This window comes from Natator depressus, chromosome 3, assembly GCF_965152275.1.
Source record: "Natator depressus isolate rNatDep1 chromosome 3, rNatDep2.hap1, whole genome shotgun sequence".
Taxonomy (NCBI): Eukaryota; Metazoa; Chordata; order Testudines; family Cheloniidae; genus Natator; species Natator depressus.
The window spans coordinates 111,927,480-111,951,825 of NC_134236.1; the positions used below are offsets into that span (position 1 = coordinate 111,927,480).

General features: G+C 39.2%; 1 protein-coding gene across 2 annotated transcripts in view; it reads left to right on the top strand.

Annotated features, from left to right (window-relative positions):
• STXBP5 (syntaxin binding protein 5) overlaps positions 1-24,346 on the top strand; it is a 181,009-nt gene that overhangs the window by 2,216 nt on the left and 154,447 nt on the right. For both annotated transcript variants that reach the window (XM_074948582.1, XM_074948583.1), the window contains exon 2: positions 6-103. In XM_074948582.1, coding sequence (XP_074804683.1) covers positions 6-103 — 98 coding nt within the window. The remainder of the gene's footprint in view (positions 1-5; positions 104-24,346) is intronic.

The window sequence follows — 24,346 nt, forward strand, 5'->3', positions numbered from 1 at the left end:
GTTAGACTGTACGCCATGGTTTCCCCTATCAGCCTTCGGCCTTGGCATTTGATCCTGTTCAGAAGATACTGGCAATTGGGACTCAAACTGGAGCTTTAAGGCTGTATCCTTTCATTCTGTTATAAAAAGAAAATCACTGTGCTGCTGATTGGAGTCCAGTCCTGGCTTATTCTTCTGCTTTGCTGGAGCTAGTGTGAGGAAGCACTCTGGAAACCAGGTATGCGTTTGCATTTGAAGGAGAGGGGAGAGGGAAAAGGGGGGAGGGATAGCTCAGTGATTTGAGCATTGGCCTGCTAAACCCAGGATTGCGAGGGGGCCATTTAGGGATCTGGGGCAAAAATTGGGGATTGGTCCTGCTTTGAGCAGGGGGTTGGACGAGATGACTTCCTGAGGTGCCTTCCAACCCTGATGTTCTGTGAAAAGCCTTGGTTGCTGTTGTTGGATTCTCTTTGTGTGCGCAAAGGTGTGCACAAATCGTTTGAGGATGTGCCAGTGCTGTGATGTATGGCTCCTCAGTTTCCACTATCTTGGGTTGGTATATGTGTCTGTGAAGTCTCTGTTGCTTTGGCATTTTTACAGCAGTTAATCACAAATCTGAATAGAGGCCTGGGCTAGGATGTGTTAAAGATTGTGGTGGTGTTGTCTTTTTGGTCTTGAAAATCTTCCAAAGGGAAATGTTGGCTTCGTGCTTGTTTGTGGATTTTCTTTTGGGGAGCTGCTTTCTAACGCTGTAATTGTTTGCCGTTTGATTTTTAGCCACCAAAAGATTGTTTTAGTAGCACCATTTGATCTTCTAACAGTTATATCATCAACACTGAAATGTACAAGTTACTCAAATTAGCATATGGAATTTGTAGCATAAATCAACAATAACTGTGTTCTTCTATGTTTAACAGTGCATACATTGTACTAACTAAATAAAAATTTAGTTGCATTTATTTGGTTGAGAAGGGGCCTAAATGTCTTTCCAAAGACACATTGGAATTTCCTGAACATCACTTAATAGGGGAATGTAGTCAATAGAATTTGCTATTATCCTGAAATCTACTGAAGCTTTGACATTTCTAGAAGCTTCAAATACATCTTTCTAGGAAAAATAAGTTAATCCCTTTATACACTGCAGGTAAATCTCATCTTTTGTTGTTGTTGTTGCTACTTTCGGTACTCCTTGCTACTGCTTGTAGTATTCTGGGAGTTAGAGTAACATGATGATAACTCCACCTCCTTCAACTAAAAATGAAATACAATATTAATGGATTTTTCAGTCCTTTTTAAGCTCTCTTTTCGATGATTTAAGTTTACAAAAAGTTAATTGTTATATGAGAAATTCAGAGAGAAGAGAATTTTAGATATAAACTGAATGAGGTTAGACGTGTAAAAACATACAAACGTGATGTATTTTATTATAATTGATGAATGGTGCATCGTTCATGGTAGCATCATATTATAAGGATAATCTTGATATTTTATTAAAACTATTCTTAACTAAATAAATACTATTTACATATATCTATTGAAGATATCTCTTACAATTAGGTTGCTATTTGTTTCCTGTAAATAAATAGCCATACATGGCATCCCTAGTTAAGTATTATGAGTGTTACAATGAAGGAGGATGATAGTGAGGGTGACCTGTAAAAGTGGTTAAATGAAGAAAGGAATTAATTTCCTAATATCAGTGTAATAGTATCTTATGAGTGTACTTGCTTTTTAGTAGGCAAGAGTAAGCATTCTTGGAGGATAAGCAAGTTTAGCTTGAGCAGCAGTGTAAACACACATGTTTTGTTTTACTCTTTTTTGATATTTTAATGGAAATGTTGAAACAGTTGTACCAAACTAGTGAAATGGAGAAAAATATTTCAAAATGTGGTTCTTATCTGAAACATATAACTGGTAAATCTTTGGCTAATGTTTGAAAAATACTTGCTAAAGGCACTTAAATGTTGTCTGAATTGGAATGGAGGATAAACCATCAGTCTCTGCAGAATTTAAACCTTCACTTCTTGTTTTCGTTTATTTGTTAGAGAGGGGAAGCATTCCAAATATAAAACAATGTTTGTCTTCCTGAGTGTATAGGCATGACTTTGCTGCTAATAGCCTTCTAAAAGAGAGGGAAATTGACTTTTATTAGTTTTCACTGCTATTAGCCAGAACCTTGCAGAGGGCAATGAAATTGACAAGAATAGCTTTCACTGTTGATGATTTAATGAATACTCTGAACAGAAACATGGCCTAGAGCTATTTACAGGGGAATAGGCTCCATTTTCGGGTCCTAAAGGAACTGTATTGAGTAACAGACCCATCTTTCTGCCTCCACACACTCTGGTACCATTTAGATTGAAGTAGGGTGTCTTTCACCTAGATGAGAAGTCTCCCCACCCCCATTGTCCTGAATCTAATTGGTGGGATTTCCCCTTGTTTTTTGTATTGGCTTCTGACTAGTAAATAGTAAATTTTTAGGTTATGAAATCCTTCTAGTGTTTTATTACTCGTTGCATATTTCTAACTCTGGAGTTGTAAAGACTGCTGTAGCTCATATTTAAAGAATCAAATCAGTCTAATCTCAAGTTAAATCCAGTATGAGGTATGATGAGTAGGTTTTTAGGCATTTCTCCACCAATTTATATGGGAAATTCCTTTTCATGAGAGGGCCTCAATGTTGCTTCTATTAAAATTTTTATGTGATGCAGTTTTAAACAGGGTTCTATGGCACTTTAAAATTTAAAAGGTAACATGATTTAACTCATGAAACTGAATGGGGCCAAAATGTTTTACAAATCATGGGACTACCTAGTAATGAATATTATTCAACTATTTTAATGCTTTTTGGACGTCTACATTGAGTAGTTAAACCAATTAAAAATTGTTCTAGTGAGTAGTTTTGAACTGCTTCAGGTTTTAAAATCAGTACTGGTTAGAGCTATGCATGGTGTGGGCTGGAGTGTGACACCTTCCCTACAGCTTTGCCATTTAATTCCTGTCCATTATGGCCGTGTCTGCACCTGGAATAAAAGGTATGTTTTTAGTACATTAAATGACTGTTTAAATATCAGGATTTAGCACACATGATAGTATTAAAAAAAACAACACTTTTTTAGGGCTGTGCCACTGTAACATGTCTGGTGAAAGTGCTCTAGGCTGACAGGAGAGAGCTCTCCTGCTGGCATAATAAGACAGCCTCCATGGGAGGCAATAGCTCTGTTGGTGGGAGAAGTTTCCCCACCAGTATAGCAGTGTCCACACCGTTGCTTAGGTCAGTGTAACTTAGCTTGCTTAGGCGGGTGGCTTATTCACACAAGGCTTTGCTATTCGGTGGCCAGCTTGTTCCTTCCTTGAGCAGCAACTGCTTTTCGATCTTGTTGTAGCTTCAAAAACAGAGCTATGGATAGAAAAATGTGGTGATCTCACTCTAGACCTTTCAAACAAAATCACATGACTTTTTAGTAGATGGAGGCAGAAGATACCATGGTTCTTGTTGCCTTGTCTTAGTCCTGAGTACAGGAACTTCTCTATGCAGTCTCTCCTTTCCAGAATTTCATGAAAGATTGTGAAAGATCTTTAATAGTACGCCATGCTCACAGATGAGACCCTAGTTCTTGCACTTGATAACTCAGTAGATTCGATTCCTTCCCTTCCCTGGATGGAAGGACGTGCTAAGAAATACTTAAGAATTTAGACAAACTTTTTTAGTATCCTGGATGCTGCAAGGAAACTATTAGGGGGGAAAAATTCTTTCTCAGTCATTTCACATCTCCTTTTGTCAGAAATCACTCTACAGATATCATATACTCAGATTTGTCTAAAGTGTATCTGATAATACATTTCCAAAAAATAAAGCTATAGCTGCTATTTCTCAATACTGGTCTTCAAGATGACCTTTCTTTTGGTGTCTAATTCAATAATGGAATTGTTGAAGGCCCTGTACATGCCAATGTCTTAGTTAATAAAACTGCTCCTTTTTCGCTTTCGTTCATGCATTTTAAAGATCATTCAAAGCTACAGCATAAAAGATTCAGGGAGTCCAACCGGTTGAAAACTTGATCTGGCTCTTTTAAGGGAGGCAAGGTAAAGTTAGTGGTTAAAGCAGGAGATTGTGAGGAGACCTAGATTCCATGTTCCACGGTTGCTTATTTGCTCCATGAACTCCATGAAGCAATTTTCTATGCTTTAGTTTTCCCAGCTGCGTAAAATCCTTGGAGAGTCTCTCAAGAAAGGTACTCCATAAATAAAAATTATTATTCTACAGGCCTGAAAGCCTTCAGTTGCATCTTGGAGTTCGGTCTCTCTAACACTCAAGATACTCTTCCTGGCTGCAGTTATTTACTCTAGAAGATCTTCAGAAGTAGGGGCCTTTCAGTGGAATTACAGCATTGTGTCTTCTGCACAGACAAAACTGTGTCTAGGACTCCATCTGAGTAGATTCTTTTATTAACCACAGGAGACATTTCTTCCTCATGTGTATATACACAATTCACAAAAAGTAAAAAATTGGTGATCTGGCTGCTCATCATATGGTCAAAATAATATACATTGAAAGGTCCAAGTTCTTCAAAATGCCACACTCTTCTTTCTGGCAGTGAAAGAGAAGAAAACTACTAAATCACCAGTAAGTGAATGGCTAGACTTTTACATATTTGAAGCACAGAAAACTTATTTTGGTTGATTTAAGACCCCTCTGCAATGGTCACATCTACAACATGGGCAAAAAAGACTTACACTTGTGTTTTCAAAGCATTATAAGCTGAATGTGAAGTTTTTGATCTCCCTTCTGGCAAAAGAATGCTTCATGCTGTAGTACCTGAATAATCTTATTCTAGATTTGAATCTTTTTCTGTACATACATTTTGACTATATGTATAATTCTCCTTCAGAGTTCCACTGCAATGAAGATCTCATTGTTCTGACTGATGGTCCTGGGTGTAATAGAGGGAAGAAATGGCATCTCATACTTTCCTCTGAATATCTATATCCACCAAACCGTTTCCTCCCGTCTTTGGGTGTTGACTTATTCTTTTGTGTTGAAGAGAGACTAATCACTAACTTTCTTACAGATCATAGAAAATATTTTAAAAGAACATTGTTAATATCGCCTTACATTCTCTGTGCATGTGAAGATATTATACAGTTCTGATCCCAACTTTTTGCCCCCATTCAGGGAGGCAGACTGATGCTTCTCTTATATTAAATAGCTTTAATTTTTTCCCACTGTCTCTAGGGAAATAGAAAGTGCTTAGTAGGTTCATAGAATTAGTGGCTCTATATATTCAGAGTAAAACTAACTTTTGTTTTCCATATAGATCTTTTCTTCTCATGTTTTAAAACATATGTTTTGAGGATTCAAGAATGTGAAATTAATTTGCCACTTTGTGGTGCAATAACCATTTTTTTTATCATTGTCTGATGAAGGTCTTGTCTTATTCAGAGAAGACTCTGTGCCAACACAATTTTGGATGAGGAGTATGTGATAGCACTGAGCAATACATATGTCTCACAAATATGGTAGGTAATTGCAGAGTATGTTCTGACATCATGACATACTATTCTATTGTTTCTGTTGTTTAACCTCTTGTACTCCTTCCTACTATTCATATTTGTTCAAAGTCCAAACAACATGGTTACAGAGGAGGTTTATGAGGGTGGAGCATATCCTAGAAGAGGATGTCCTCACTTAGCTTTGGAAAAGCAGTAGAATTTTCATCAGTTAGTATGTTTTCCTTTATCTCTGAATTAAGGGCCTGGAACAGTAAAAGTATGTTCAACTTGTATGTTACAGTGTGGGACCCTGTTGTAACAACCAGGCAAGGTACTAACAAACTTCAACAGGACTTTATTTTTAAAGTGGAAACCTCTTTACCAAGCTGCTGCTGTGCCCTTGGTAGCTCTCACTCAGCCTCCTCAACTCTCCTCCCCTACCCCCCCTCCGTTTCCTGTCCTTTCAGACTGCCAGTGCTCCCAGTTCTAATAATTACAAGCAGCATCTAAACGCCACAGACCCCTGAAAAGCAGCACATGCAGTGCGGTAGTTGGACATATATACTGCTGAATGAGAGCCACAGAAACAGGGCTTATTTAGATTTGGCAACCTGCTGTCAGCATGGACTCCTTTTTCTAGAAGGGTATAGTTTTGGTCTTGCTAATGTGTCCAATAAGCAGATATGAGGTGACATTAAGATGAGACCTCACACTTCAGAAGGCACAGACACAATGGGAGAAAAGATATTAGAGTCTCATTACTTAGAACAGTGTCTATCAGAAAAAAGAAGATAATCAAATTTATATATTTTATGGTCTGTTCTGGGTGACCACAGTCGCATAATAGAGAGTCTTTAATTTTCTGTTTGTGCAGCAATTATCCGCATCTACCATGGTCTGTGCGGATATGGTTTAGGGTAGCTCATGAGCTTCATGGAAGATGAAAGCCAGGGATCTTCTAAATCAGTCTCTCATAAGGCATTTATTTGTGATTTCTTGTGAACTCCATTCAGCTTTCCAAGCTTCATCAGGGTTGAAGTTGCATTATTGAAGGTTAAATGTGTGGGTCCAAAAGGGGCTTATGAGACTTCAGGTGGTGGCAATGGATGTTGTTAAGGTTCTGGTGGATGGGAAGACATACATTTTCCACGACTCTCTGGAATTCCCGGAGGATTGTGGCATCGTGGCAAATGGATGAGGGAGCAATGTGCGACACCTCCGGCAACCCAGGTGTTAGGGTTGACTTTAGGGTTCTAGTGATTGCATTGCAGTGTTTAGTTCTACATCAACAAGTTGAGTATGGCTACTTCTGGTCCATACTGGTGCACAGTACTCAGCTGTGGAGTACACAAGGGGTAACACTGATGCTGATACTCCCCAGCTTGTGCTTTGCCAATTTCTGGACCACTAATTCTGTTGCATGGAAGAGCAGTGTAAATCTATATACAGTATTTATAGGATGAGATAAACATAGAGATTCATCTTGAAACCTGATTTACCTCATTTTTTATTTAAACCAGATCTTTAATTTTATTTTAATATGTATTTTCCCATAAAATGACCTTTTTTTCTATTTAACGTAAAGATTTTAAAATGGTGATTACTTATCTGGTTTGACATGTTGACCGCTCCAGAGGATCTGTTTGAGAATATCCTCATACTGCAGATTAACATAATTCTATTTTGCAGTTAAAACCGCATCTTTGGTGGCGAAATGAAAAATACACTTTAAATCTATCTGAAATTGTCCAACTGTTTTGGAGGGGTGTGATGGGGCAGTCAAATCCCACAGAAGGCAAGAAGTGCTTAAAGAGCAGATTTGGGCTCAGGCAGTCCCGCACCTGCAAGGCATGCCAATCTTGGCAGAGGAGCTCAGTTTATCAGGGAAGCAGCCTGGGGAGGTGGATGGACCTCTCATCTTCAGCTCCCAGAAAGGCGCACCACACAGACTCAAGCTACCTTTGGTTGCCTATGAGTAAGGCTAAGTTTTTGTCAGATATTTTTTGTAAAAGTCAAGGACAGGTCACTGGCAATAAAGAAAAATTCACAGACGCCCGTGACCTGTCCTTGACTTTTACTAAAAATACCTGTGATAAAATGGATAGCCTGGGCAGCTGTGGTGGTGAGGGGAGCTCCAGGGTCCCCCTCCACTGGCAGCTCCAAGCTGCAAGGGTCTCTCCTACCTCCCACGGCAGCTGGAAGCAGCGGGGATTCCCCCTACTGCCAGGTCCCCCAGGCTGCCCGTGGCAGCGGGAGTCCCCCTTGCCGGCTGGGAGTGATGGATTCCCCTGCTGCTCGTGATGGCTGGGAGCAGCGGCAGGGAGCTGCAGGCTCCTGCCTGCCGCCCATGGTGGCCAGGAGTGGCAGTGGAGCACTGCAGGGGCTCCCCGCCTTCGCAGGCGGCAGAGGACCCTGCAGCTCCCATCCAGTGCTGGCGAAAGTCACAGAGGTCTTTGGAAGTCACAGATTGCATGACTAAATTGCAGCCTTACCTATGAGCACAGAGTGATAGGACCAATGGCTGGAGGATCATGATAGGACAGAGAAGTTGGTACTGCTCTTTATTTATGTTAAATTAGTTTCCTTTCCTTTGTGGCCTTGAGAACTGGGACTACGGGTTTTGCTCTGGGGCAGACCCCCGCACTGAGAATATGAGCCCTCTGAGAAGAAGGTGGGCCAGCGTAGGAAGTAGTCTATGGAAGAAGCAAGATGTCTGACCAGACACTTCAACTACTTGCTACAAGGGTAACTGGGTCAGAACCCGGCGTAGAGGGATGGGCTGGGTTTCCCTGCAACATCACTTGGAAAACTAACTGGAAGACCTCAGACACAAAGGGCTAGAAGGGCTATTGAGCCTACATCAGGGCCATCAACCTGGTATGAGATCCTAGGACTACTGGGTGAAAATCCTATTTTACCTGAAAGGGATGAGACCAAAAATGACCTGACTGGAGGGCCAAGTCACAAGGCAAAAGGGGACCGTAACGGGATCAGGACAACAGGTGTATAGAGGGGGAGGGGGAAACTTGGCCATGCTGCACCTAGCCACAGTGCGGTGCACCCGCTGATGAGTCATTTTACACTACTCACTGTTGAAATTAGCCACGACTTGCAAAGACAATTTTTTTTTTTTACTTGATATTGGATTCAAACATGTTCCCTTTTAAAAAGTATATGCTAGGTAGCTGCAGTAGTTCTGCCAAGAGAGATTCTGCAATACAAGTCAGTCAGAATGTATCTACCTTTATAGTTCTTTAAAATGTTTGTTTTTAATTTTGCATTGCTGGAATTCAGGGATAGGACTCTCCTAATCTCTCTAATGTTAGTATTTCTACTGTATTGGAGAGAGGCTCTAAGCACAGATGTTTTTCATTCAAGTGAATTCTGTCAGCTTAAATGTTGAGGAGTTAATGTGTAATGGTCTTGAAACGTATGCTTTTCATTAGTACAGAGAAAATGAAGTGTAACTGAAGTTCTGTTTTAGGGTTTTTAAGAAATGTCAGGCAAAGCTGATCATGCCCATTAAAGTGTCCAAAACTTGGCTTTCCAGTAATAAGAATGATGCTGAATAGAGTTTTCTTTAAAAATAGATGCCAGGGCTGGTCTTAGGCCACTTGATAAGGTGAAGAGCAGATATAAGTTTTGCAAATCTGCCAAATCAACTGCTAAGCCACTGTTTGTCCCAACTGAAGGCAAGAAGCTGGACTGTGGCCATCGTAGGAAAAAGAAGAGATTTTTATCTTGATGTAAATAGTAGCCAACTAAAGCACAAATGAATGTGCCCACTATATCACTGAAGACCATGTAGGAGTCCTCCATTTTTGTTAACTTTTTTGCAGATTTTGTCTGCAGGCAGTTATGAAGGTCATGTACTTTTTTTTAAACTGATTGCACAGTTGCTGTCATTAGTGTTTAGTTTTCAATAAAATCTTTAATTCACACGCAATTTGAGTCATAATATATTACTAAATAAGAGAACAGCAGAGCTGTAAGAAGTATCAATCCAACCTGTATTTAATGCAGCACAGTGGTTTCAAGTTGTAATAACAGTTGCTTTGCAAAATTCTGATCTTATTTGTGAAGGAGGCAGCAATTGTTCTGATATCTATAATCAATAGATGGACAGAAATGCTTAATTTGCTTTTTATGTACTTGTTTGTTACTGTATTTGGGTATCATGGAGAATACAGTAATAGATTTTGTGATTAATTTACATTTAGATTAATTTTATATTAACTGGATTAATGTACTTGGTAATGCCATTAGTATGTATCCCCTCAAGTAGTTAACATTTGTTATATTTTCAAATATATTAATTTGTTTACCGATAGTAATTCACCTTGTGCAGTTGAGAACTATTTGATTTTAGAGATACAATTTAGTCATTTTAAAAAGTCATGCTTACTCATATACAATGGTTTGCCCGTGTAATACTAAAATAACAGTTTGATTTTGAAGCCTTCCTTTGTATTGCACTTGTCACATGATACTTGTGTATCAAACTGGTTCAATACAAATAAAACCAGAAAAGTATCAATTTGAAGTTGGGTTATAGCAAGGAAATCAATTGTAAAACTGATGAAAGTAAACATAGAATTTTTCAATTAGAGTTCCTGTTAAGTAACTAAGGTGTAATCACTTTTGGCACTAACATGGGAAGGTTTTTAATACTCTAATTCTTCAAAACAGTATTTTTTCAAAGAATTCCAGATGAGAAGTTAGAGAGAGAGATTAGTTCAGCAACTGCTCTCTTGAAAGTACAGTACCTAGTCCTTTTCTTGTACTGGCAATTTTTCCACAACTGTGCCCTGCCAAAGGTGATTGTAGATCCAGTGGCATCCGCTAACTCTGTGTCTGCTGCTAAATTGCTTTCCTTTTAGTTTCTATCCTCCCATTCCTTTAGAAATCTGTCCTGAAGATTCTTCCATTTTCTGCAGCATATATAGCTGCCTATATTCTTGACTGCTTCATTCTTTCGATTTCAGATTCTACCCATGCAAGCAGTATTTGCAGTAGACCCATTTTTAGTGACCATTCAATGGACCTGCAAAAATAGGTAACTTAATGGATAATAAAGGTGGGGCAGACTTGTATTTGTTTTGAGGATGCTTTAGAGTAGACTCATAAATCAGGGAGGAGTTGTTGTTTAACTAGGCTTGTCTCTTGTACAGATTTTGCTGTATTGAATATTTGCGGATAGAAACTATTTTGAACAATCAGTCTGCAAAAAGGCCAAATGTGGAAACCCATGTTTGTACATCAACTTTACAGGTAGAAAGATCCCCCTCACCCCCACCCCCCACTGGCAGCCCTGTAAACTCTGCCTTGACTGAGGGATAAACTGGGTTCTTTACCTTCCACTCACCATGGCCAGAAATAAATTTTTTTTAGATGAGATTTTGTCCTCAGTTATGTGTGTGCTACTCAATTTGTCTTCAAATTAGGCTTTTTGTAACCTCTTTACCTTAAATAGATTTTCATAGATTTAACTGATTGGACCTTGGTAAACAGTTCTGTTGATGCATGAGACATAACAGAAATTATATAGCACAGTCAATTTTAGCTGTGTTGGCTCTTTATTGGTAACAAAAGCAGTACAAACGTTTTGTTACTACAGTTATCAAATAAGACTCTGATAACAGATCTGTTTTTTCTGGATTTTAGTGCAGTTTATACATATTTTTCACTCTTCAGAATGAAACTACCCTTTAATGTTTTGGAGTAGAGTTTTAGGGTCTTTAATATTAGAGAAGTGATGTATGGCTGTAAATGCCAATAATAAACAAAGATCACATAATCAACTTTTCAGTTGGAAAGGGCCTCTAGTGTGTGGTCTAGCCCATCTTCTGCATTGTCTGGATTAATTTAATTTAGAACAGCTGATAGTTGGATGTCTAGTGTAGTATTAATAGCTCCATTTTAGTACTAATGACTGCAGTTTCACAGCCTGCCTTGGCAGGATGAAAACATTCCAGAAACTGGGGATTTAAAGCCCTAGAGCCAAATTTTCTGCTGGTGTGACTTCAGCCTCTTCTCTTGTCCTTCTGGTTTCAGTAGTGCCCCAGAAATAGACTCATTCAATGACTGGTGCTTAAACCATGGTATGGGACACGAGAAATACTGAATTTTCATCAGTTGCTCTTTAAGAAAAAACTGTAAATTTCAAACTGCATTGTACAAGGCTGCAAGGAAAACTAATAATGAAAATTATATTTTATTTGTACTTCCTATATTCAGTTTGCATGAATTTCTTTGACACATTTGATTTGAAAACCTTTATTCATCTTCCGTAATTCTTATACTTTCCCTTCACATATTAGAAGAGCAACATGATAAAATAGAGTATAAAAAAGCAGTGCTCCAACTTCTGACCAAAAGTTCCATAACTGCATATCAGAAGTTGGAGCACATGAGTGATAGGTAGAGGAAAAATTGTGCCAGATATTTTGTTGCATAGTACTTTACGTTCTGACCTCTCTACTGAATTCACTGTTGCTGCCTTTCATGGAATGAGTTGCAGAAGTATGTTCTCCTGAAAAAGGCAAGACCAGAACTCTGTTAATCAAAAGGAAGATGTACAAACACAGAAGAAATGTATGTTTGTTTTTTTTCTTTTTTCTTTTTTTTTTACAGAAAACTCTTTGTTAATCTGTTTGTGTTTTTGTCTCTGCTACCTTGAGAGCTATTGGTTGAGGGGGCCTAATACACCTGTTTTGGAATCCTTAAACATTGGTAGTTCTGGCAACCCCTTTTTGTCTTTCACAAGTATATGAGAGTTCAGAAACACTGCTTTGTATGTAATTTCTTAGTAAGAAATGTATAACCCTCATCATTCGTGTATGATTTGGTTTTTCTCTCCACCTAAGTTGGCATCTGCTAAAGTTTAAGCTATCCCTTGTACTGCTTATCTCATAGGGAGGACGTTGATCAAACTGCTGCTCCTAAGAATGAGGCTATTGTTGCACTTCCATCCAAGGTAAAGACTCCTCTCTTGGCTTAGGCTTACTCTAATACTGACAGTCAATGTCACCAATTTTTGGGGAAAATGACTGCTGGCCTGGGCCAGCCTTAGGGAAAATGGCACCCTGGGTGAACTTGCATTTTGGCGTCTCTGGCCACCGTGGGCGTGGTGCCCCTCCATCCCCCTGGCCGCTATGGGCTCTCCAGGCTCCCCTTCCTCCCTTTGCCCCAAAGGCCTGCTCCCCGCTTCATTTGCTCCTGCATCCTCCTCCTGCATCCACGTGAGGAAACTGACCTGGATACACGAAGCAGCTGGTATTGCTGCTCGCTCCCCCCAAGACTGCTGCTCCTTTGCCCTGCACACCTCTAAGAGGCTGTGAAGTGGGGAGCGAGGAGCAACATCAAGGCTCCCTGCATCCAGGTCACTTTCCCTGCCTTGACTGCGTAAGGAGAGGGCTCAAGAGCAGCAGCTCCTGATGTCTCACAGCCCAGATGGGGAAAGTGACCTGGATGCAGGGAGCCCTGGTATGTTTGTTTGGAGTGGGGACTGGGTGGGGGTGGGTAAAAATAGCTAACAAAAGCCAAAGCTGGCCAAAACACCAGCCATGTGCTGCTCCCACTAAAAGGGAACCATCACACTATCTCGTCCTTCACATTTCTCATATGAACTACCAGGGCTTCAATTAAATTTTTAAGCCTATCACCACCTAACCCCAATTAATAAATGTAACTTAATTTAAAAAGAAACTGCTGTTAGTAGGGATGGGAGGAAAGAAGACTTCCCACAAATCTGATCTACCTTGCTCCTTAAAGAAGGGGTGAGAAGCTGAGGTGATCATTGTGATACTGCACCTCATATTTGTCATAGTAATATTACTATAATATGGTTTTGGCATAATTATGATGTATTCTGTACAAGATAAGTCATGTGAGGTGTCACTGGAAAAGTTATGATTTTCTGAATATGATTACCTGGGTAACGCCCACTAGACAAGATGCTTTCAGTCTAGATTGCTGGTTGGGAATGGCCTATTCAGGGCAATGAGCCATTAGGAAAGACAATAGGCCTTCCTGAACACCCTCCAGACAGTCTGTAAGTAATGGCTGCTATGACTCTACAAGGATATGTGACCAGGCCACATGATTCTGGACTCCATCTTGGGATGTCAGTATTTTTCCATAAACTGGTCTGGGAACCAAGTTTTGAAACAGAGTTCCTGCCATATGCTAAAGCTATATAAGGCAGGGAGTGACATCATCTTAGGTTCACTTCCCACACAAGAAGACTCCTGGAAACACTTGAGGAACAAAGACTAAACTGGGGGAAAGTGCTGGTCTCAGTCAGGAAAGAAGGAAGCCTGCCTGAAAAAGCTAACCTGAGACACTGCTTCAAATACTAACTAGTATATTAGGCTTAGATTGTGGTTTTGTTTTATTTCTTATGGTAATCTACTTTGAGCTGTTAGCTTTTAAGTGATTATAAGTGATAGCAATCTTTCTGTAGTTAATAAATCTACTTTATATTTTAGCTAAAACACTGTATGTTTGAAGTGCAAAGTGGAAAAATCTCAGCTCATGAACAAGAGCTGGTGCACATCCACTTTACTTTGCAGAAGTGGCAAACTGGGGAATAAATTCATACTGGTCCGGTTTTCACCAGTGCAGGACAGTACAGCTTTGGTGTCTTAGGCTGGGGAGTGTACTGGCTGTAGCCTCTCTGTTGTTGGTTCACATGCAATGGCTGGTCAGGGAGCCTGTGTGTAACTGCAGCTGGGTGTGTCCATACCTGTGTGTATGCTGGTGAAAGTGTAAGACTGGGAGTGTGTCTGCAGCTTGTCACAGCAGCACAGAGAGAGAGGGAGCCCAGGCTGGTGGGTCAGAGGGCTCAGCCCAGTTCCAGGTGGCACCCCAGGGGGAACCCGTCACAATCAGTATTAGGGATGCATGTATATTAATATGTTGAGTGTAGTAGTTAAATGGAGCAGAGAGACTTTGTGACGTTCCCCTGGTGTTATCTGGACTGGCGATCTGCTAGGTCACTCCAATCCTTGACTTCCCTAATGGAGCCAGCCTTATCATGCTCTGCTGTGAGAACCCCCATTCCTGGGCTGCTCACACACAGCCTCTGGTGTGTAAGCTGCTTGGATTGTGCAACTAAATGACACAGCCAATATGTCCAGTCCCAGAAACAACCTTCGGAACGTCAGTCTTGCAGTGTCCAGTTATGACTGCTGGACGCTGCAAGCTTATATGAGTTCGTCAGTTTAACAAAGAAATTGATACGCACCAGGCTTGTTATCTGAAGGGGAGTCTCTGACACGCTTCAAACCAAACGCCCTGCTTCAGGTAGAATAAACAAACAAATTTATTAACTATAAAGATAGATTTTAAGTGATTATAAGTCAAAGCACAAGAAGTCAGATTTGGTCAAATGAAATAAAAGCAAAACTCATTCTAAGCTGATCTTAACACTTTCGATGCCCTTACAAACTTAGATGCTTCTCACCACAGGCTGGCTGGTTGCCCTTCAGCCAGGCTCTCCCCTTTGATCAGTGCTTCAGTTGCTTGGTGGTGGTATCTGTAGATGGAGGTGGAAGAGAGAAAGGAAGAGCATGGCAAATGTCTCTCCCTTTTATCATGTTCTTTCTTCTCTCTAGGCTTTGTGGTTCCCCCCCGCCCCCTTCAGAGTCAGCTGAGCATTACCTCATCGCAGTCTCAAACTGACCAAAGGAAGGGGGGTGACTCACTAAAGTGTCCAACAGATCCTTTGTTGTTGCCTAGGTCAGTGTCCTTTGTTCCTGTGAGGCTGGGCTGGGTTTGTCCCATACATGCCTTGATGAGGTGTGAACTGCCCCTTTGCTCTTGGAGAGTTTTTGCCTGGGTTTGCCATGGGGACACATTTTCAGCCTCATAACTATATACATGAAATTACAATCTATAACAATGATTACTATAATATTACCATAACAATGCTCAGTACATCATGAGTCTTCTGAAGACACCTGACATGACAAACTTTGCTTTAGATACCACACAATCATAAGGCTGAACATGGGGTGTAGGGTGTTCCCACGGGGTAAAAAACGTTACAGACTTAAAGTAACATTAGAGTGGAGGGGTGAAAAGCTGAAGAGCATCTTTTAGTATGATGATTTGGAGGTCTTCCTATTAAATAATAACTATATTGTGATGTGCTAATCCACCCTGCCTTCAGCCCTTATGTTTAGCTGAGGATACCATTATATTGTAAAGAGGGCACTGTCTTAAATTATTAAAAATGTCCTTGAATAATAAGCTCCAAGAAAATAACCCTGTGCTATTTTTTAAATATTGTACATTTCATCCTATGGTAGGATGGGTAATACCATAAGACAAATCTTTTCATAGCACAGATGCTCAGTAATTCTTTCTTTTCTAATTCTTCTCATCCCTAGTGGTGGTTGTCCCCATTTCCTCATCAAGAAATAGTTGAAGCTTATTCTCTATGGTGTACCTGTTCTGAGGAATAACAAACTTTTAGTAGCTTGACCTGGTAACTTACATCTGAACTTAAATGCACTAAGGTTTTGAAAAATAAACGAACTAAGCCCAATTTTTTTGTTACAAAATATTGACAGTGATTTTGTTAGCAGCATTTAATGACTTTACTGTTTTTCACATGGAACCTAAATCTTAACATGAACATTCCTTATCTACTTTACCATATGAAAAGTGTATATCTAGTGATAAGCAAATTGTTACTTTTGTTTAAATACGCTCTTTCTGTTCTTAATTTTTTATGCTTGTTAAAAGTACTATTGTATAAGTAATTTCATGGTGTCCCCAGGGGGGAAAAAATCTGCAGAACCTCTCTAAGGAGAGGTGCTGAAAGGCTTCTGAAACTTATATCTCCTCTCTGTCTTGGTTAAGGGGCTTGGACAGAGGGTTAAGTGTCCAGTGAGCTGCGTTGTCATCAGGCTGCAGAGAGTGATGACAAGGGAGAAGCTTGAAAGACTAAGGAGATGATGGTTAAGGGGGCGGAAAAAGTGTTTATAATAATAGGAGACTTAGTATTAAATTAAATAAAAATTTTGAGAGAACAGATGAACTGGGTGCACATATTGTTTGGCTCACCGACATGGCTAGGCTAACCTGAGTGTAATATTAATATTGAGTTAATAGATGGCTTTTTCCTTTAATTACTCACTGATTTGTTCTAAGGCTTAGTTCTTTGTATATATTTTTTTCAAAAATCAGACAGAAGTGTGAATGTGCTTTTTTCCCTCCTTAGTAGACACAACTGCAGTGTTGTAGACTAGTCAGTTTACTGGTATATTATACACCCTCTTTAAAAAGCTCTGTATAAAAACACTCATCATTCACTTACTTATTTTTAATAAAACCTACGCATAACCATTGGGGTTTTTTTTCCTGGCTTCTTATGTACTTTTTTCCTCCCCTTGTCACAGGAGGAGAATAATATACAAATTGCCCTAAAAACTGTTTTTATTTTCAGAATGATTTTAGTTTAGGATAGCTGCTATTGTTCTGACTTACTTTTTTTTTAGGCATAAATTGACTCCAAAATTTCATTTTATACTTGTATTTAATGTGTTTTTGTTTTTTTTTGTTTTGTTTTTCATCTCTGGTATTCAGGAATTCTTAAGCACCAAAGTATTCCAATGTTTCCACCGTTTATTGCTATTTGACAGACTATCAGATGTAAATTTTATTTTATTTTTTTTTTTTTGCTTTAGTCAGGGACTTAGACATGCAACTACCATAACGAAATGATGTGTTATGGTTATATCTCTGAGTGAAATGCAAAAAATATATCCTGCAAATGGAACAATGGATTAACAGCAATTTGACATATCTGTTGTGTTAAGCTACTGGTTTTTTTTTTTTTTTTTGCATTCTTTGTATTGTTTGACTGTAGCAATAGTTTAAAATACTGCCTAGATCAGGATATTCTTTAGTGAATTTACTTGCCGATCATGGGTTATATTTTCTTCATAGACTAGTGTGTAGGGTAGCCATAATGGAGGTGGCTTACAAGTGGGCGTTACAGGCGGCCAGAAAACAAAATTAGTATGGACAACCCACAGTGTGTCAAAAAGATGGTTTAGCACAACAACAAATTTATAATTCTAGGTGCATATTGGGTGACTTTGACCAGCTCAGCACTTTGGCTATTTTTATACATTCTAGCACTACATTTGCTGCTGAAGTTATTTTAAATTAAAATGATTTTAATAGATTATAGTAAATTTAGGCATTAACATAGGTTGTCAAACTTAAAATTTAAACATTTTATTTTTAAAAAGAAAATTCTATTTAAGTATTTTGATATTTTTGAAATCCATTTTTATCCAACCCGATTGCGCATCTATAGGGAGAGAGTAACCACTATATCTTGATTTTTAGTGTACACAGAGTGTAAAATTCCAGTTTGATGGGTTAGTCTCTTGCAGGAGAAAAACTGACACTTGTATATCTCAGTTTATCTAAAAGTTCTTGAATTCAAATGTAACCACGTAATTCCAATAAGATGCATATGAAACATTAATATATTTTTCAACAAACCTAAAGGAGAGTCTCAAGAAACCTGTATTTGAATGGAAACCTTGGTATAGTTTAAACAGTGCAGTCTGAAACAAGATACTTTTTAAACCATCTTATGCAATAGCTTTCACAAGGAAAACAGCATGTTAAAATTCAATGGTAACTTCAGTAGGAACTTTTTCTGCTCTCTAGTAATCTTTATCTGCAACAATTTAAAATAAAATGTTAATACCTTTCCAGCTTTCTTGGTGCATGAATATACTCTCTTATAATTCCATTTCCTATTTATTTTCCTCTTTCCACTTTTCTCTAGTCCTAAAGGGAGAAGGTCATTTGAGTGCCTCTTAGGCCCGAGGCAGGCATCTTTCCCTTTATTTTTCTGTCTTTCCCCAAGTACCGCACATTCTTATGGGGTTGTAACTCCAGCAAAGGAGAGTGGTGGGATGTTGCTTCCCCTTGGCTAAGAGCAACCTTGCATTGCCCTCTAGTGACACTTTTCCCCTCTGCAGATAAGAACAGTGCATTCTTAATTTGTATTTGGAAGCAGTTGGCTGTGAAACTCAGATTTAACTTCAGATGTTTGGCCAAATGGACACAACAGTTCTAAAATGGAGAAGCCAGTTAAAAATGTGCGTGCGCACACAGCTATCCAAAGACTCTAATTGGATAAAAGCCACATTTGCCCTTCTGTTTATGTGACAAATTTAATTGCTTAGCATCTACTTCATTTGCCTCTACTTCTAATGTGACTCAATAATATGTCACTTGATTAAAAATGGATGTCTCATACTTCTTGAACTTTTTTATATAGTTTATCTCATAACATATGGTACATTAGAGTAGTAGTAGTGTTTAACGTGTATATAGTGCTTTATATCCCTAGATCTTAAAGCAATTTCCAAAGAGGTAGTAAATAGACACACTTTAAAGAGAGGGAAGTTGAGGTGCAGAGAAGTAAAATGCCTTGCCTAAGGTTGCAGAATGAGTCTCTGGAAGAGCTGGGAATAGCACACAAATTGTTGTGTATTATTTGTATTACCATAGTGCCTAAGAGCTGGTCTCACTCTCTCTCTCTCTCTCTCACACACACACACACACACACACACACACAGTCTCTGTTCCAAGGAGCTTACAATGTAGGTATAACACAAACAACAACAAATGGAGATGGACAAACAAGGATCAATGAGACAATATTGATTATTGAATAGGCTGCTGAGACCATGGGCTAACTGTTGTGAACATGTGTGGGGTTTTTTGTTTATCACAGCAAAAGAGTTCTAAGGAGGGATTTGAAGGTGGCTAGTCAGGTAGCTTTGCAGATGTTCACGGGGAGTGCCTCCTAAATCTTTGGGTCAGCATGGAACAAAGCATGAGGTACCTGTTTGAAAATTTAACAAGTGGACGATGGAAGCTGGCATTTTGGGCCAATCAGAGCTGAGTACTGACTGCTCCATAGGAAATGAGAGATGATAGATAGGGTAGGGATTGGCTGTGAAGGGCCTTGAAAGTAAAGTCAGGTTTCCTGACTGCCAGTGCAGTGTTCTATCCACTGGACAAGGCTGCCTGCTTCCCCTAATGTTTTAATTATGCTGTCTGTTTATCCTGATCCTCCACCATGGATCTGATTGTCCAATTGTCTTCAGTGTAGTTGCATTTGTTGTCAGTTGCATCGCACAATATTGACTACTCTCCCTCCAAGCAACCATCAGGTCCATCCTTGTCTCATTCTATCCAAAAGGTACACACTAAGATAGTATTTCATTCATATGAATTGCGACCAGTGTCTTCTGATACACCCCCCTGCATGTCAATTTTCTGCTCCCTCAGGCTCGCCTTACCTTGCAAAATGAAAACATGCATTTCAACAGATTAACTTTAATCTCACAGTAAATAGATCCTACTAGCTTCCCATGTTGTCTTTCTGCTCTTTCTATTCTCTACCCCTACCCAGTGTTTTCAATGTTATTGTTTTAAAGATCCAGAAAATACAGTACAAACTTCCCAGCCCTTTTTGAAATAGAAATGTGTTTAATTGCTGCTGCTTTCAGAGTATTTTCCCTACCATATTTTAATTATGTAGTGACAAAATCATAATTCCTTAAAAACAGGGTAGTAGTATAAGAACATTTGCTGGCTCTTTACTAACTTAACAGCCTCCAAACATTTAAGCAAGTCTTCTTTTGGCTCCACAACTTCTGCCTTTTTAAAAAAAAAAACTTCCTATAATTATTGATGGATGATTATTTTATTTTATAGCACTGCACTTTATTTCTCTGCATCGGACCATGCTGAGTGTTGGTGAGAGAAGACTTCAATATCTTCTTTTCAGTTCCCAGGCAAAAAAAACTCCATTAAATTGGAGTTATGATTAAGAGTGCATGATGGTAATTTAAGGATAAAATTTCTTACAGGGATGTTTTAATTATCCTAAAACTAAGCATAACGAATCGAGGAAATTTAGCGTTAACATAACAAAAAAAAAAACGCATACGTGTTAAAGTATTAAATTGAATTAAGGCATCCAAAGAACCTTAACTCGGCCCTGTGTGATGCTGTTCAATAGTCACATGATTAAGGCATTTTAGTGTTTATGATCCCAAATCAGATGGGGCTACTTTAAGAACACATTAGGGTTTTACATATTTCCCCTTATAGTTTTAAGGATTAGATCCTAATAAAGCTACAGCTCCTTATTTTAAATGAAAGAAGTAGTTAAATTAGACTGGTTTACTTTTCCTATTCCCAGCTAATAAAGAAATCAATTTTAACATAAACTGTAGTGGATTTGAGCAAGACATGATGTGTTTGGAGGAAGTAAGTAATGCAAAATATCCTCAATACCACTTCTCATTGGTTCCAACTAATTGTTTTCTTTTATCTAAGTTCCATTGATTTACTTGCATCCTGTTTGTATTAATTTATATTCCTATTTCTCTTTAGTGACTTTCATTTTAATTTAACTATTAGCTGGTATTCTTTTCTACGTTGCTAAACTATATTTTGATTTTTATTGCAAACTCTTACTTACCAGTGAAGAAATCAGATGTTATATTTTTTAAAAGTAAAAGTGCTGAATTTAGAGTCCTAGAAAAGAAGTTTATTGCTATAGCATCAACTGTATGTTTGGTGCTTTATAGAAAGGCATAAGAACCAGTTCTCACTCACGAAAAATGTGCAGTTTGGCTTGGTGGGGCTTGGAAGTGACACAGAGCAGTGATGTTATAAACAGGCCTTGCTGGTTGTATAATTTTAATTTCCCTTTTCTTAAAGGAATAAAGATTTAAAAGAAGTGATGCTTTTGTTATGTGCTCATTCACAAGTGAAAGAAAAGGCAATTGGCTCCTTTAAGGGTCTCTACTGCATTTGGGTTCCACTTATCTGAGTGGAACCAAAGAGGGATCAGGAAGTGGCCAAACCAGGTGATCGACAGTGTGCACTGTGGGAATGGGAGGATCTTTATGCCCCGTGCATTTGGCAAGGAACTCTCTCATGTCAATTACCAATCAGCAGCTGAGGATGGCTGTAACGAAGATTCCAGTAGGGAAACTGAGGCGTGGTGTCCAAGATACATAGGCTGCAGCCGTGAGGTTGTGACCTACAATAGAGGGACCCATTACAGAGGGTGTCCATGGATACTAGGGGACACCACAGTCAAGGAGTCCTGACTCTCAGCTCTCTCAGAAGCAAAACAGAGGGCTTGTGTATGCTGTAGACGCTATACTGGCACAGCTATGGTACTGCACATACACTGCTGTAGCACTGTCGTATAGACACTTGCTACAACAGCTGAAGGGGGTTTTCCTATCGCTGTAGGTGATAGTTCAGTTGAAGAAAGAATTCATTTGTTGACCTTGTGGTGTCTACATGTGGGCTTAGGTGAGTGTAACTGCATCTCTCATGGGTGTGAATTTTTCACACTCCTGAGAGACATAGCTAGGGGTAAGTTTTAAATGTAGCCCAGGCCTTAAGAGGGAGTTGTCCTTGGGGGAGGAGCATGGTTAACCTATGGAGGGGAGCTGGTTTCCTCAAATACAGCCCAGGAATAGAGAGAGAGACATCCCCTGTTCCCACGCATAGAGAGGATGTGCCATAGCATGAGGAAGACGGACATAAATCCCTTTGCTACCTGACACTTGGCAGTAGGCTGCTTCCTCAGCAGACCCAATTTATTGAAGGGAAAAATAATGGAGGTTTTATAGACTGTTGGGACAATCTTAATGCAATAGGGTTTCCTGGAAGGATTGGATGCCAGAGTCAGATTGGAAAGTTGAGCGGTGCTCACTGGATTCAGAAAGGGATGAGAGCATAACCAGATAGAAGCTCTCTCCTGTCCTTGTGGCAGTGGCTACCTGCAAGAACTAAGTCGGGTCAGAGAGGAGAGTCAGGCAGTGGTCCACATTGATAAAGGCCGGCTCAGGTCACTTAGTCTGAGGTGGGTGGAATTTGATAGTTGGTGCTGAGAGCCAGTGAGGAGACCATTTGGACACAGCTAGACCTCTGGAAGCTTGGATCTTGATTGGCCAATTTTGTCTGAGTGTAAAGTAGCTAGTACACCTCTACCCTGATATAACGTGGTCTGCGGGAGCCAAAAAATCTTACCGCGTTATATCGAACATGCTTTGGCCTCGAGCATTTCCGTTATTATTACAATATTTGACACAAGAAGTTTTATTCTTGATGTTTTAGAAAGGGCGCATTTGATGTCGTTCTTCACATCAAGCCTGGGGTCGGGGCTCGCAGCCCCACGTCCCTCTCGGGGCTTGCAACTTGCAACCGCGCCCTGGGATTGGGGCTCATGACTCCCCATAACCAGGTCGCGACCCCCAGTTTGAGAACCAGTGTTGTAGACGAGACATTTTTGCTTTACCGCGTTATATCTGAATTTGTGTTATATTGGATCGCGTTATATTGGGGTAGAGTGTACTTTAAATATTCAGGTGTATATAGTCAGGGGGTGTTCTACTTCTCTATCAGGGTTAGTAAGTGCTTGAGCAAAGGAAAGATTTTAAAAAGGTCTTTGGAATTTAAGGATCATAGAGATCTGAAGGATCTGATACCCTGACTCTAAGTTAAAAACCAATTAAAGGATGGCAAGGTGCGTCAAAATGCTATAACAGTGTGCGGACATTGGGATTTGTTGCAGAGGCAGTCTCTATTAAGATTAATAAGAGATTCAGCAAGGAAGGATTAAGATAGGTTTTGGAATTCAGCAGGGTGGATAAAAATCAATTTTAAAATAGATTATTTAAATCAGTTTTTTAATTTAAATTACATAAGTTTATTTTTTAAATAACAAAATCTGTTCTAGCAGGCATTGAACAGCTCTGAACATAGTTACAGTCGGGGGAGAAAATTAGGCTTATAGTCTATGGTTTTCACATATTTATAGCTTTCTGAAACAATGACCCGTTAGCTGAAATTTCCAAAGTTTAATGCCTTCCTGAAGGTGGTTTGGTTTGTTTGGGTTTTTTGAGTATTTAAGCAAAAATATTTTCTCTTTATCTGGCAATGGTGGAAAAATAGTTTTTGTTGCTTTAAGTACTTGATCTCATAACTTTGATACTGCATTAATGCATCCACAGAATAGCTGCATTACACTACACCATCTTATCACTGTCTCATGATCGGAGAGGAAAACCACTGTCTGACACTCATTTATTGCTTGTCGTCTTTGCTGAGACTGCCAGCAAAGTTATCAAATGTTAAAATGATTTTTCTGATGTCACTGAAACCTGTTGATAACCGTTTCAACTCAGAAATGCCTCTGGCTGGATTTGAGTTTAGTGACTTGCAGGTGATCTTCTGAGCTATCCTGACTTCCAGCAGAAGTTTTGGCATGGTTATTTTAAGTACTGTATTTCAAAAGGAAGAGGCAATCTAGGATACAGAAAATATTCTTGATTAAGTTTAGTCTTCAGTTTGCTATGAGATAAATATATAACATTGCCTCTAAAAGCTAATGAAGTCCCTGATGTTGCAATGAGTTCCCCTGTGGAAGAATTACAGCAAAGAATTAGATAAACAATATCAGTTATGTCAAATAAATTCTCAAATATTTTCTTCTTGGTTTTCTACACATTTAAATACAGTGCCATTTATACCCTGACAACTTTTGCTTTTTTTGATTTGGCTTGTTTTTTTTTACTATAACCCAATAAGCAGATGTCTGTTCATTGATTTTCAGAACTTATGTATTTAGTGAATTGAAGCAATAATATTTCTTTTTCTGATGTGTAGTTTCTTTTAAGGAAGACTAGATAGACTTGCTAACATGAGGAGTTCAGCTTTTTCAACATTTTTCCTCTTGAACATGATTGATTATCCATTCTATGTTATTGTTCATTATAACTGCAGCCTCTAGGGCAGT